At 42.3% G+C, this 12,500-nt stretch overlaps 1 protein-coding gene across 2 annotated transcripts in view; it reads right to left on the bottom strand.

The window, feature by feature from the left end:
• LOC128604299 (F-box/WD repeat-containing protein 7) overlaps positions 1 to 12,500 on the bottom strand; it is a 55,422-nt gene that overhangs the window by 8,099 nt on the left and 34,823 nt on the right. For both annotated transcript variants that reach the window (XM_053619330.1, XM_053619329.1), the window contains exons 2-7: positions 12,222 to 12,289; positions 11,681 to 11,822; positions 9,541 to 9,675; positions 7,465 to 7,588; positions 7,022 to 7,158; positions 6,254 to 6,367 (exon numbers count right to left, since the gene is read on the bottom strand). In XM_053619330.1, the coding sequence (XP_053475305.1) occupies positions 6,254 to 6,367; positions 7,022 to 7,158; positions 7,465 to 7,588; positions 9,541 to 9,675; positions 11,681 to 11,822; positions 12,222 to 12,289 (720 nt within the window). The remainder of the gene's footprint in view (positions 1 to 6,253; positions 6,368 to 7,021; positions 7,159 to 7,464; positions 7,589 to 9,540; positions 9,676 to 11,680; positions 11,823 to 12,221; positions 12,290 to 12,500) is intronic.

Raw genomic sequence — 12,500 nt, 5'->3', positions numbered from 1 at the left:
GAAAATAATAATAATAATAAGAACAACAGCTTGAGGAGTAATTGCGTTTTCTCTGTTCGACATTGACGTCGACGCGTCGTTAATCTGAGGAAATGTGGCCGTCCCTGCAGTTTAACCTCGGAAGTGATCAAAACGGCCGCGTCTCATTCGCTTTATTCAACTCCGTCACCGAACTGCAGGCTCACTAAACAGCACGGCCGCTAACGATCTAAACAACCCAATTAGCGTTAAAGGCTAACCGTGTGCTGGACACGGTGGAGGGTCGGGGTTATGGAGAGAGACTGAGACAGACAGGGAGACAGACAGGGAGACAGACAGACAGGGAGACAGACAGACAGACAGACAGGGAGACAGACAGACAAGCCAATCACTTCCGTCGGTGTTCGTCATGATTAAGCATCGCAGCATCTATTACAGTCAAAGTCATGAATATTGATGAGCACCTGATTAATTATGCACGTGCTGGTCCGTTATATAGCAAGTGTCTCATAAATGATGACAGAAAATCTTTTCATAGTGCTCACAAACCAAACGCCCTTTAAAGAATGCATACTTCATGACTTTTACAGATAGTTCTGCTCATTGATTATGGAAAATCTTCACCAAGCCTGGTTTTTTTTTTTTTTTTGTGAAAAAGTAATATGTAGATTATAGAGAACGGAGACTGACGCATGAATGCCACGCCCGCTAGTTATAATATCTGATCGGACTCAGACCAGCAATGAGCAGTATATTCATTTATAGTGCTTTCCTCTAGGTAGCGTGTGTGTGTGTATGTACGCCTCGGCAAACGTCCCGTATTTCTGCCGCCATGCGAGCCATACCCAAGTACCCGTTCATGCCCCGGGTACCATACGAGCCGAACCATGACACAGAGGTGGAGCTAAGAGTAGGAGTTTCCCTACAGTAATGTTTTCTAATTGCTCTTTTCCTTGAGGAAATTCCGCCATCTTATAATTAGGCTGAATACAAAATGGCTTCCTGTTTACTTTGTTTGCACCCTACATAGGGTTTAACACAGCACTGCACACCCTACCTAGTGCCCTACACGCACCTGTGCAGAACACCATTCGAGAGTTTTTAATGTCTTCTCTCTCTGCATTTCCAGAAAAGACAAAAGAATTGGCACCCTTGTGTTAGGATGCATCATGCATTGCCATTAGAACAATCTCGTACTCTAAGGTGTGTGTGTGTGTGTGTGTGTGTGTGTGTGTGTGTGTGTGGGCGATATATCAATATAACGTGGATATCGTGATAAACGATACACATTTCTGAGATACTTTTGGGATGGTGATGTATTTAGGTTTTTAATAATTACAAATCAAACATTTAATCATACACCTTCAGATCAAAAGGTTTTTAAAGATCATGAGAAACATTTCAGGCAGTCAGGTGTCTACAAACTTTTGACCGGTAGTGTATATGTACCATGGTCTGTCAGAATACTCGATCACTGTTCTAAATTAATGCGCTGCCTGTAAACAACCGTAACCATGGTAACGTACAATTAAACTCGCAGCTTCATTATTACTGATGCTGAGAGAGACGCTGCACAGACGCAGGTACAGCAGTTCACATCTCTCTCTCTCTCTCTCTCTCTCTAATAACCATTTTAACTACTTTATCTCTGCGTATGATTTAGAGCGGGCGGAGTTCTAGATCAGCGCTGGCAGGTGACCCTGGTATAAGCGGGATACTCCACCGTTTTAATGCATGACGTGGAGGAAAAGAACCCCTGACGCTTATAATGCATGCTTTACCTTAAAATACCACGTGACTGGTTTAAATGTAAAATGATTTTATATATATATATATATATATAAAATATAATAAAAAATGTACTTTATAAATTTGACTTTTACGAATAATGTAATGGTGTGATACTGATACAGGATCCGGATAGTTCCGAGTTCAGATTACTTTCTGTTCAATGGAAAAATCACTAGAATCCTGTTTTGTGGCTATACTTTTACTCTGAAGACTCATGTTTACACACACACACACACACACACACACACACACACCAGTCAATCACACATCAATGATGAGGTCACAGAGAGTAAACGCTCGCTCTGGTGTGTGTGTGTGTGTGTGTGTGTGTGTGTGTGTGTGTGTGTGTGTGTATGTGTTGAGCTGTTTCTAAACCAACAAACTCCCTGAAAACCGCAGGGCAAAAAAAGCCTTCAGTTTATCCTGACTGCCCCCCTCTCTCTCTCTCCCTCCCACTGTATCTGTCTCTCTCTCTCTCTCTGTATCTGTCTCTCTCTCTCTTTATCTGTCTCTCTCTCTCCCACTGTATCTGTCTCTCTCCCTCTGTATCTGTCTCTCTCTCTCTCCGTATCTGTCTCTCTCTCTCTCCGTATCTGTCTCTCTCTCTCTCCGTATCTGTCTCTCTCTCTCTCCGTATCTGTCTTTCTCTCTGGGTCTCTCTCTCTCTCCCTCTTGTTACTTTCTCTCTCATTCTCGGTCTCTTTTCACACAGTCATTAAATCTCTTTCACTCACTCTTGTTCTGCATTTTGTATCCTTTTTTTTTTGCTGTCTCGCTCTTTTTTCTGTCCATTTACATCTCTGACACACACACACACACACACACACACACACATACATTCTCTCTGTATATTTTATTCCTCATCCCTCTTTCTATCTCTCTCTCTGAGTCACACTGCACCTTTGGCTGATCACCAAGTTCTTTACATGCAGACTGCAGCACGCCGCAATCTTCCGCCCACCGCAGGATCCTGTGGTCAGGACACACACAGCCTCTCTCTTGCTCTCTCTCTCACACACACACACACACACACACACTATGCTAACACTTGTCTTTTCCTGCTGATCTGCCTCTATTCAACATTTCACATGTAAATAAAACTGCTGATTAGGATAGAAACGTTCCGATCGCGTCCTGCGTCCAGTTTATTCACGTCCATTAACCTCACCGAAAGAGTTCAGACGCCGTATAACCACCACATTACCCATGATGCCGTGCAGCTTTTGATTCGGCTCTATGGGATCATGATGAGATTAGCGTCGTGTGTCGGGACGTGTAAACACGATGCAGGATCTTTAATTCGATTTCCCCTCGTTAACTGCTGGCTAATTCTGTTACACGTCATTATCCGAGCTCGGAGCAAAGGTCAAGGGTCGATTTAGCCGAACCAGGACATGCTTCGAACGATTACTCCTATTATTATTATTATTATAACACCGAGGCTTTGTATCCATATATCCTTGCGCTATGGACTGACCATAAAGCATCTGGAGGATCAAAAATATATTTCAAAAATAAATAAATCTATTAAACGCTGCCACAGAGCTCGTACAACCTGAAACCGGACTCTGAGACATGAAACGATCTCGTCAGAGCCACTTCACGCAGCAGCGAGAGCGAGACGGTTCTCTCTAAGCCTCTCTGATCCGCCGTCGGTGTGTAACTGAAGCGCTGAGAGATAATGAAGGTCCGCCGTGGAGAGTGTTTAATGAGCTCTGCGCATAAAAGGAATTTCAACCATTCGCTCAGTCCGTGACATTCTTCAGCCAGATAGAGAGAGAGAGAGAGAGAGAGAGAGAGAGAGAGACCTTGTGGAGCTGAAGGACAATATAAAGGCCAGAAATAACAAGTCTACTGTGGAGAAGAAGTGGGGAGCGCATGCACTCATTCACACACTCATATCCACACACTCATATCCACACACTCATATCCACACACTCATATCCACACACTCATATCCACACACTCATACTGAACCATGGAGATCAACCGAGAAACTAGGCGAGATGAATTTACTGATTCTGATCCGAGATTGTTTGGGTCTCGCCAAGGTTTTAAAAGGTCTTAGCTTATGAATTGGAGTGATGTACGGGCACGCATGCACACACACACACACACACACAGAGTACCAAGGTCATAAGGAAGATCAGGTTTAGAGCTGATTTCGAATCACGCTCGCTGCTCATGTATGTGTGTGTAATACAACAGAGAGAGAGAGAGAGAAGGAATAAAGGTGTGTAAAAGTGAGTAATAGGGGAGACTATAAATAAGGAACGAGGCACACACAGGCGATGGTACGTCCAGCCCTGAGCACTAAACACACGGTCTGTGTTCACTGTGAATAATTAATGACGATGTGGGATTTTTATGGCTGAATTCGCTGTCAACTCGCGGTGACCCATCACTACTCAGGAGTCGATCACTGCTCAGGAGCAAACAGGAAACGACACGACACTCTGCTTCAAGCGGCAGACGGGGGAAAGCTGCTCAGGACTGTGAGATGATCTCGCTAAAAACATTAAATAGACTGACTACAAAAGTTTCAATCTAAACTGAATGTACTAGTATATGGTGTGTAGTTATAACGAGTGTGTAGTTATAATGAGTGTGTGTTAGGATTGTAACGAGTGTGTAGTTATAATGAGTGTGTGTTAGGATTGTAACGAGTGTGTAGTTATAGTGAGTGTGTGTTAGGATTGTAACGAGTGTGTAGTTATAATGAGTGTGTGTTAGGATTGTAACGAGTGTGTAGTTATAATGAGTGTGTGTTAGGATTGTAACGAGTGTGTAGTTATAATGAGTGTGTATGAGGATTGTAACGAGTGTGTAGTTATAATGAGCGCGTGTTAGGATTGTAACGAGTGTGTAGTTATAATGAGTGTGTTAGGATTGTAACGAGTGTGTAGTTATAATGAGTGTGTGTTAGGATTGTAATGAGTGTGTAGTTATAATGAGTGTGTGTTAGGATTGTAACGAGTGTGTAGTTTTAACGAGTGTGTAGTTATAATGAGTGTGTGTGAGGATTGTAACGAGTGTGTATAGTTATAGTGAGTGTGTGTTAGGATTGTAACGAGTGTGTAGTTATAGTGAGTGTGTGTGAGGATTGTAACGAGTGTGTAGTTATAATGAGTGTGTGTTAGGACTGTAACGAGTGTGTAGTTATAATGAGTGTGTGTTAGGACTGTAACGAGTGTGTAGTTATAATGAGTGTGTGTTAGGATTGTAACGAGTGTGTAGTTATAGTGAGTGTGTGTTAGGATTGTAACGAGTGTGTAGTTATAATGAGTGTGTGTTAGGATTGTAACGAGTGTGTAGTTATAGTGAGTGTGTGTTAGGATTGTAACGAGTGTGTAGTTATAATGAGTGTGTGTTAGGATTGTAACGAGTGTGTAGTTATAATGAGTGTGTGTTAGGATTGTAACGAGTGTGTAGTTATAATGAGTGTGTATGAGGATTGTAACGAGTGTGTAGTTATAATGAGTGTGTGTTAGGACTGTAACGAGTGTGTAGTTATAATGAGTGTGTGTTAGGACTGTAACGAGTGTGTAGTTATAATGAGTGTGTGTTAGGATTGTAACGAGTGTGTAGTTATAATGAGTGTGTGTTAGGATTGTAACGAGTGTGTAGTTATAATGAGTGTGTGTTAGGATTGTAACGAGTGTGTAGTTATAGTGAGTGTGTGTTAGGATTGTAACGAGTGTGTAGTTATAATGAGTGTGTGTTAGGATTGTAACGAGTGTGTAGTTATAATGAGTGTGTAGTTATAATGAGTGTGTGTTAGGACTGTAACGAGTGTGTAGTTATAATGAGTGTGTAGTTATAATGAGTGTGTGTTAGGACTGTAACGAGTGTGTAGTTATGACGAGTGTGTGTTAGGATTGTAACGAGTGTGTAGTTATAATGAGTGCGTGTTAGGATTGTGACGAGTGTGTAGTTATAATGAGTGTGTGTTAGGATTGTAACGAGTGTGTAGTTATAATGAGTGTGTGTTAGGATTGTAACGAGTGTGTAGTTATAATGAGTGTGTGTTAGGATTGTAACGAGTGTGTAGCTATAATGAGTGTGTAGTTATAATGAGTGTGTGTTAGGATTGTAACGAGTGTGTAGTTATAATGAGTGTGTGTTAGGATTGTAACGAGTGTGTAGCTATAATGAGTGTGTAGTTATAATGAGTGTGTGTTAGGATTGTAACGAGTGTGTAGCTATAACGAGTGTGTGTTAGGATTGGAATGAGTGTGTAGAGAGGGGAAGGGGGGGCAGGATATATATATATAGAGAGAGAGAGAGAGAGAGAGAGAAGGATGAGCACACTGCAGGAGATAAACTGCATTAATTAAATGGATGAATGAAGCGTAAAGACGGAAGGTAAAAATAAAAACAAAAATATTAATAAAGACAGTGGGACTTTTTTAATGAGCAGCAGCAGATCATCATCTTCATCATCATCTTCATCATCATCATCATAACAGTGTAGCGCTCTCACCTTTCCCGTGACTGCAGACCACACTTTGAGCGTGTTATCGTCTGAACCGCTAACAATACGATTCCCACAAAACTGCAGACATGTGATTACGTGATCGTCGTGTCCTTTCAACACCTGCTCAGTGTGTGTGTGTGGGGGGAGAGAGAGAGAGAGAGAGAGAGACCGTGTAAATACAACGTGTATAAATACAAAAAAAAAACAAACAAAAAAACAACAAAAAAAACCCCACCTCTTTCCATCTTTAATGTTTTATTCACTTTTTTATTAGGAATTAACTCATCATCCGTAACGGCTTCTGTTGTGTTCGATCAGCTGATATGGATTTATTTTAAATATATTATTACTTTTATTAATATTAGTTTTATCATTATACACATCACGCACAGTAATGTAATGAGAGTAAGGAAACGCAGAGCTACAGCGTCATACGGAGATAAAAGATGAAAGTGGGAGGGTGTGATTCTGCAGCAGAGAGAGAGAGAGAGATAGAGAGAGAGCGAGAGATAGAGAGAGAGCGAGAGATAGAGAGAGAGCGAGAGAGAGAGAGAGGGTGTGAGATGGATCTGCTGAGGCAGCGAATGACACAGCATCTTTCTAACATCAGAGAGAAATTGCAGTCATGGTCGCGCTCGCTCTCTCTCTCTCTCTCTCACACACGCACACACACACACACCAGATGGAGAAAGCAAGTGAGGCAGCAAGACAGAAAAAAAAGGTGTGAGAGATGGACAGAGAGAATGGAAAGTAAAGAGGAGTGTATGTATGTACCTTAGGTGATTTGATCTCTCCTCTCCTCCAGTTGGTGTCGATGCGGTGCTGTCTGATGTAGGCGCTCTTCCACGGGCTGTGACTGAATCCTGGCTTCACCACCTTCCTCCTCTTGATGTGTAACGGCTCGTCGATACCTGACACACACACACACACACGCGCTCATATAAACCAAATCTAATGCTTAGCATCTATTTTAGCTCATTAGTCATATTAGCTGAAAGTATACTCATACATATCATTATTGAAACGTTTCTTGATCCCGGTTAGCTAAACGTTACACAACTATTGATCAAAAGCTTATTATTACTATTTTTACGCCGCTTCTGTTTACAGCTGACGTTCCCGGATGACATGTTGGACCCAAACAGAACAGAAGGCTTAACCTTGGCCTCAGGTTCTCAGGCCTTTCCTCGGCTCTGTAATTGATGATTTTTATTTACCTTCTTCTCTGCATTTTTCTCTCCAGAGCAGGTTGTCCTCCGCCAGGATTCGCCAGTATCGACACGTCTGAGCGGCCTGGAGCAAATCCTTCGGCTCCAAGAAGGACAGAACATACAGAGCCAACTACAGAGAGAGAGAGAGAGAGAGAGAGAGAGAGAGAGAGAGAGAGAGAGAATTATCAGCAAAGTAAATAACCCACAATCTAAGAGAAAATAAAGTAGACCCCATAGCTCGTCCCATGTGAACATTTACAGTAAATATGTAATAGAACAGTAATGCATGTGTAAATAACTCTCACGTGTGTATGTGTGTGTGTGTCATATATATATATATATATATATATATAGAGAGAGAGAGAGAGAGAGAGAGAGAGAGAACTGCAATCTGTCCACGTTTTTATTTATTTGTCATCATCATCTACATAAATACCATTATGACCAGGGTTGCCTTTTGTTTTCTAAACCTACTTAGTGCTTTGGCAACAGTTAACAGTTTAGAAATCACGCCAAATGAGACAGAGAGAGAGAGAGAGAGAGAGAGAGAGAGAGAGGGGATTAGAGAACAGGATGTATTAAGCTGTTATTAGCCTCAAGCATTTCCCTTCCCTACATGTAGAATAACTGGCTTGTGTGTGTGTGTGTGTGTGTGTGTGTGTGTGAGGAGACAAAAATCAGGAAAGACCTGTAGTAAGCCAGGTAGTACAATGGAAAAGAAATGTCAGTTTCCACTCCGGCATACATGCGAATACAAAGAACGCAGTGTGTGTATGTGTGTGTGTGTGTGAACTCTCTGCTCTTTTGCACATATGAACTATGAATAAAAAAGCCACAGGTGTGTGTGTTAATGTGTGTGTGTAGGCAGATGGCCCCTGTGTTACATCATGTCAGAGGGAAAGTGGTTCTGTTATAGCACCTATCATGGTGCCAGTGTGTGTGTGTGTGTGTGTGTGTGTGTGAGAGAGAGACACAGTTTGGTAGTGAATGGAGTATGTAGTTGTAATGAAACAGAGTATTTATTAATAATAGCGCTCTCCCTGTCGCTCGCCTGCCTGGGGTGCCGATACTTTCACCACAGTGAAAATAGAGCACATGCTGACTTCAAATTCTGCAAAAACCAAAACAAAACAACCACCACGAGCTCATGCTGAAGTGAGCCGAGGTTGATCTCCGTGTACTCGGAGTTCGCTGTATACGGTAACGTCGCTGTGTTACACACCGTGTAGTGAACACAGACAGGAACAGGAAGTAAGAAATACATAAAGTTTCATTTACTACTCCTGCGTTAAGAAAAGTTAAAGATGTGTGTGTGTGTGTGTGTGTGTGTGTGTGTGGATCCCCTGCTACTATGTGGCAGTGTAAAATTTCACACTCAATAATATTCAAAAGAATTTAATCGGCTTATTGTTAAATTAGTGCTGGCAGTGAAATGACTAATGTGTGTGTCAGAATTCTTATTACACACCAAGATATAAATTGTGCTTGAGTCATGCATACAGTGTGTGTGTGTGCATTTGTGTATAGTGTGTGTGAGTGTGTGTATATAATGCGTGTAATGTGTGTGTACAGTGCATGTATTTTGTGTATGTATAGGGTGCATGTATAGTGTGTGTGTATTGTGTATGTATAGTGTGTGTGTGTTGTGTGTGTATACAGTGCGTTTATTTTGTGTGTGTATAGTGTGTATGTATGGTGTGTGTATAGTGTGTGTATACAGTACGTGTATTTTGTGTGTGTATGTGGTGTATGTATAATGTGTGTGTGTATAGTGTGTATGTATGGTGTGTGTGTATGTATAGTGTGTGTATACAGTACGTGTATTTTGTGTGTGTATGTGGTGTGTGTATAGTGTGTATACAGTGCGTGTATAGGGTGTATGTATAGTGTATATGTAGTGTGTGTATACAGTGCATGTATTTTATGTGTATAGTGTGTATGTACAGTGTGTGTGGATATGGTGTGCGTGTATATAGTGTGTGTGTATATATGTGTATAGTGTGTGTATATATATAGTATGTGTAGTGTTTATGTATAGTATGTGCGCGTGTGTGTGTGTGTGTGCTTATATAGTGTGTGTACCTCTTTGGGCAGTAGGGAGATGAAGTCTCTCTGGAACTGTGGCTCGATCACCTGCATCATGTGCTTCACCTGCGTCGGCTCACAGCTGTCGATCAACTCGTCCAGCGCCAAGAGCTTCTCCGGCCCGCTCCAACTCTACACACACACACACACACACACACACACACACAGAAAAAGATCACAGCTTATCTGTGTCCCCTGCACACACACACCAGACAATTGGTACATACCTAGTACTGCACATTACATAGTCTCATTTACAATAACATTTATCAACCCCAAAAAATCAGCAAAAAATTAGCTTAAATTTGATGCATCTACACCCTGTTACACAACACCAATTACTGATGGCAACCTGAGACCCAGGCCCCGCCCCCAAGCCCCACCCCCAGTTCCCTCAAACATTTTGACCGGACATCTTCTAAACCCAATCTAGTGCATGCAGCATGTTCATCAGGACCACACGGAGAAACCTAGCGACTATCCTGAAGGCTCTCGAACTCAGACTCTATCCAATCAGAGGCAAGAAAGCCGTGACTAAAATCTAAACAACGCATCCGGCTCGGGCATAAATAACACGTCAATCATCATCCGTCAAACACTAAATCCAGCTTTTATCCGGTTAATTCCGAGGACGTTAGGCCAGCTCCTGGCCGTGCGCTCAGACGTTTGGGTCGGGTGTCATGCAGGTGCGAGGTGTTCAGGCTTGACAGGAATGAGGTGTGACACATCGGCTATACCGCCGGTGGTTTTCGGTGACGCCCAGGCAGAGAAAACAAAATCTGCGATTCCAGAGATACCTGCGCTGACAAGGCGAGGTGAGTAACGCCATCATCGAGGTGGAGGTCAGAGTCGGGGTCGCACCCCTTCGTTCTGATGTTTATTAAACTGTAAACAGATTCGATATCACTTCGGTATAAAAAATTAAAATCGACCACAGCCACAGGTAAGGGGTGGCGATATTGCAGTCTGAAAATTTCATCCTGGCGGCAAAGATCTCCAGCGTGAACTTTGGGCAAATCCTCCCATAAATATTACGGGTAAATAGTATCAAGCTATCAGGTGGAATATTAACGGTTAATCAGACATGATGTAACCATAACTACTATCGTTATTTATTTATTTAACAATTAACATTAAAACCTTATCACTCGTAACAAGATACGCATCGCGATTCAAAACAGTAATGCCACGTTTAAAATAAACCAATAAACCGCTAATAAAAGGGTTTAATTACATTTATTTTCATATCTCCATAGATCTCCTAGATCTCCATACATAGGAGAAACGAACACTTTTGAGCAAAAATTTTATGCTTAGCTTATATCATATATATATATATTTCCCCAGAAAGCCTTTAAGAACGTCTCTGACGAAAGAAGATCGCATTGAAGTCGTTCTCATGGCTGGATCGGGAAGCTGTCGGAAGGCTGCGATGGACTCGAACGGGAAACACATGACACTGTCGCCAAAGACCGGACGTCCACGAGCATCCGCCGACGAAGGCGCGACCGACGTGGTGCTGGCGTATATAGTCTCCTGTGTATGGAGACTTCTGGGACACCGTGTATATCGTATGAAAGGAATTTTCATAAGGAATAGTCCCTGTGCTAGTCAAGCTAACGTCGGGTTAGAGTCTGTAATTACAGCGAACACGACACCGAGCTGTCTGAACCTGTGAATCGTGATGGGTTTGAGGCTCTCGTTTAGAAAGAAAGCGAGCACTGAGCGAGACTGAAACGCTGAGAGTTTCACCTGCGGCGCTGCACCGAGCTAGTCGAGGCAGCTGCCTAATCTCAGCCCGAAGGCTCTGACTTTATGAGGGAGAAACTCTTGTGAGTAAGTAAGAAGGTAATTAGCAGGCCTGCAGCCAAGGAGATTCTAGTGCTTCTTCTGCACAAAGGAACGGCAGCCCAGCCCGCTAATAAAGGGAGGAGCCATCCTCCAGATGCTAGTGGAATGTTAATTAAAGCGTTAAATGAGGTAACGTGGAGGGTGGAGCGCTGAATGTCAGTAATGTAGTCATATACGTATAAAAAGAATTAAGAAATAACGTTATGAATAAAAAACGTCATGGCAAATACACATTCATTCAGTCCGCAAACCTCTACGACACAACCAGAGTGTCATGAGCACGCACCTGGAAGGTACGGAGCCATTCCTGTAAGCCCGTCGGAGGCTGGATGGAGGTGATGCGGCGTCTCTGCTGTCCCTGTCCGTTAGCAGCTCTCAAGTCGCCAAATGTAGTGGGGGTGGATGGATACGGGACCAAACCCGTCGGACTGAACGACAGAGAAACGGCCAGAACGTTAACGTTAATACAGACACTGATACGGTCATTAATAACGAATTCATAGCAGGTAAAGTACACAGAAATAAATTTATAGAAATCTCTCAAATAGAATAAATAAATTGAGAAATTTAACCGCTTTCAATGCCTGAGGGCCAAAACACTTCACGGTCAAGAATTGAACACGGTGTTGATCGAACACTGAAAATTCTGCAATTATCCAAATCATGAAAGGACCTCGAATTTTAAAAGCGGACCGTTGTTTTTTTTATTATTGGTGAACAGGAGCACTTGGGATTATTCGGGGGAAAAAATGATATATTAACACTGACCCCAGCATTCAGGCATTTTATATCTTTATTATTTTTTTGTAGTTATTTTTGACTGTTACCTCGGACAGGGCTTTTTGCCTGAAGGGAACGGCCGAACTTCGGGTCCATGGTCCAACTTCCTCTTCATCTGTAACACGACGCAAAAGAAAAGAAAACGTTCAGTTTATTATTATTTTTAAAAAGCATGAAAACCATTTTAATCGCAGACCAAGGACAACTTGTGATCGCTCGTACGGTGATTAGTGCGGTTAGTAATAACAGGGCGTAACAAATGAGAGACCTTGAAAGGTTTTTAAAGCTTTTCTGGAACATTCTTTAGCTCGCTGAAAAATACCCGA

The sequence above is a fragment of the Ictalurus furcatus genome, chromosome 29 (genome assembly GCF_023375685.1).
Source record: "Ictalurus furcatus strain D&B chromosome 29, Billie_1.0, whole genome shotgun sequence".
Classification (NCBI taxonomy): Eukaryota; Metazoa; Chordata; class Actinopteri; order Siluriformes; family Ictaluridae; genus Ictalurus; species Ictalurus furcatus.
Note: the sequence above shows the minus strand (reverse complement) of the source record. Positions and strands in the feature narration are given on the sequence as shown.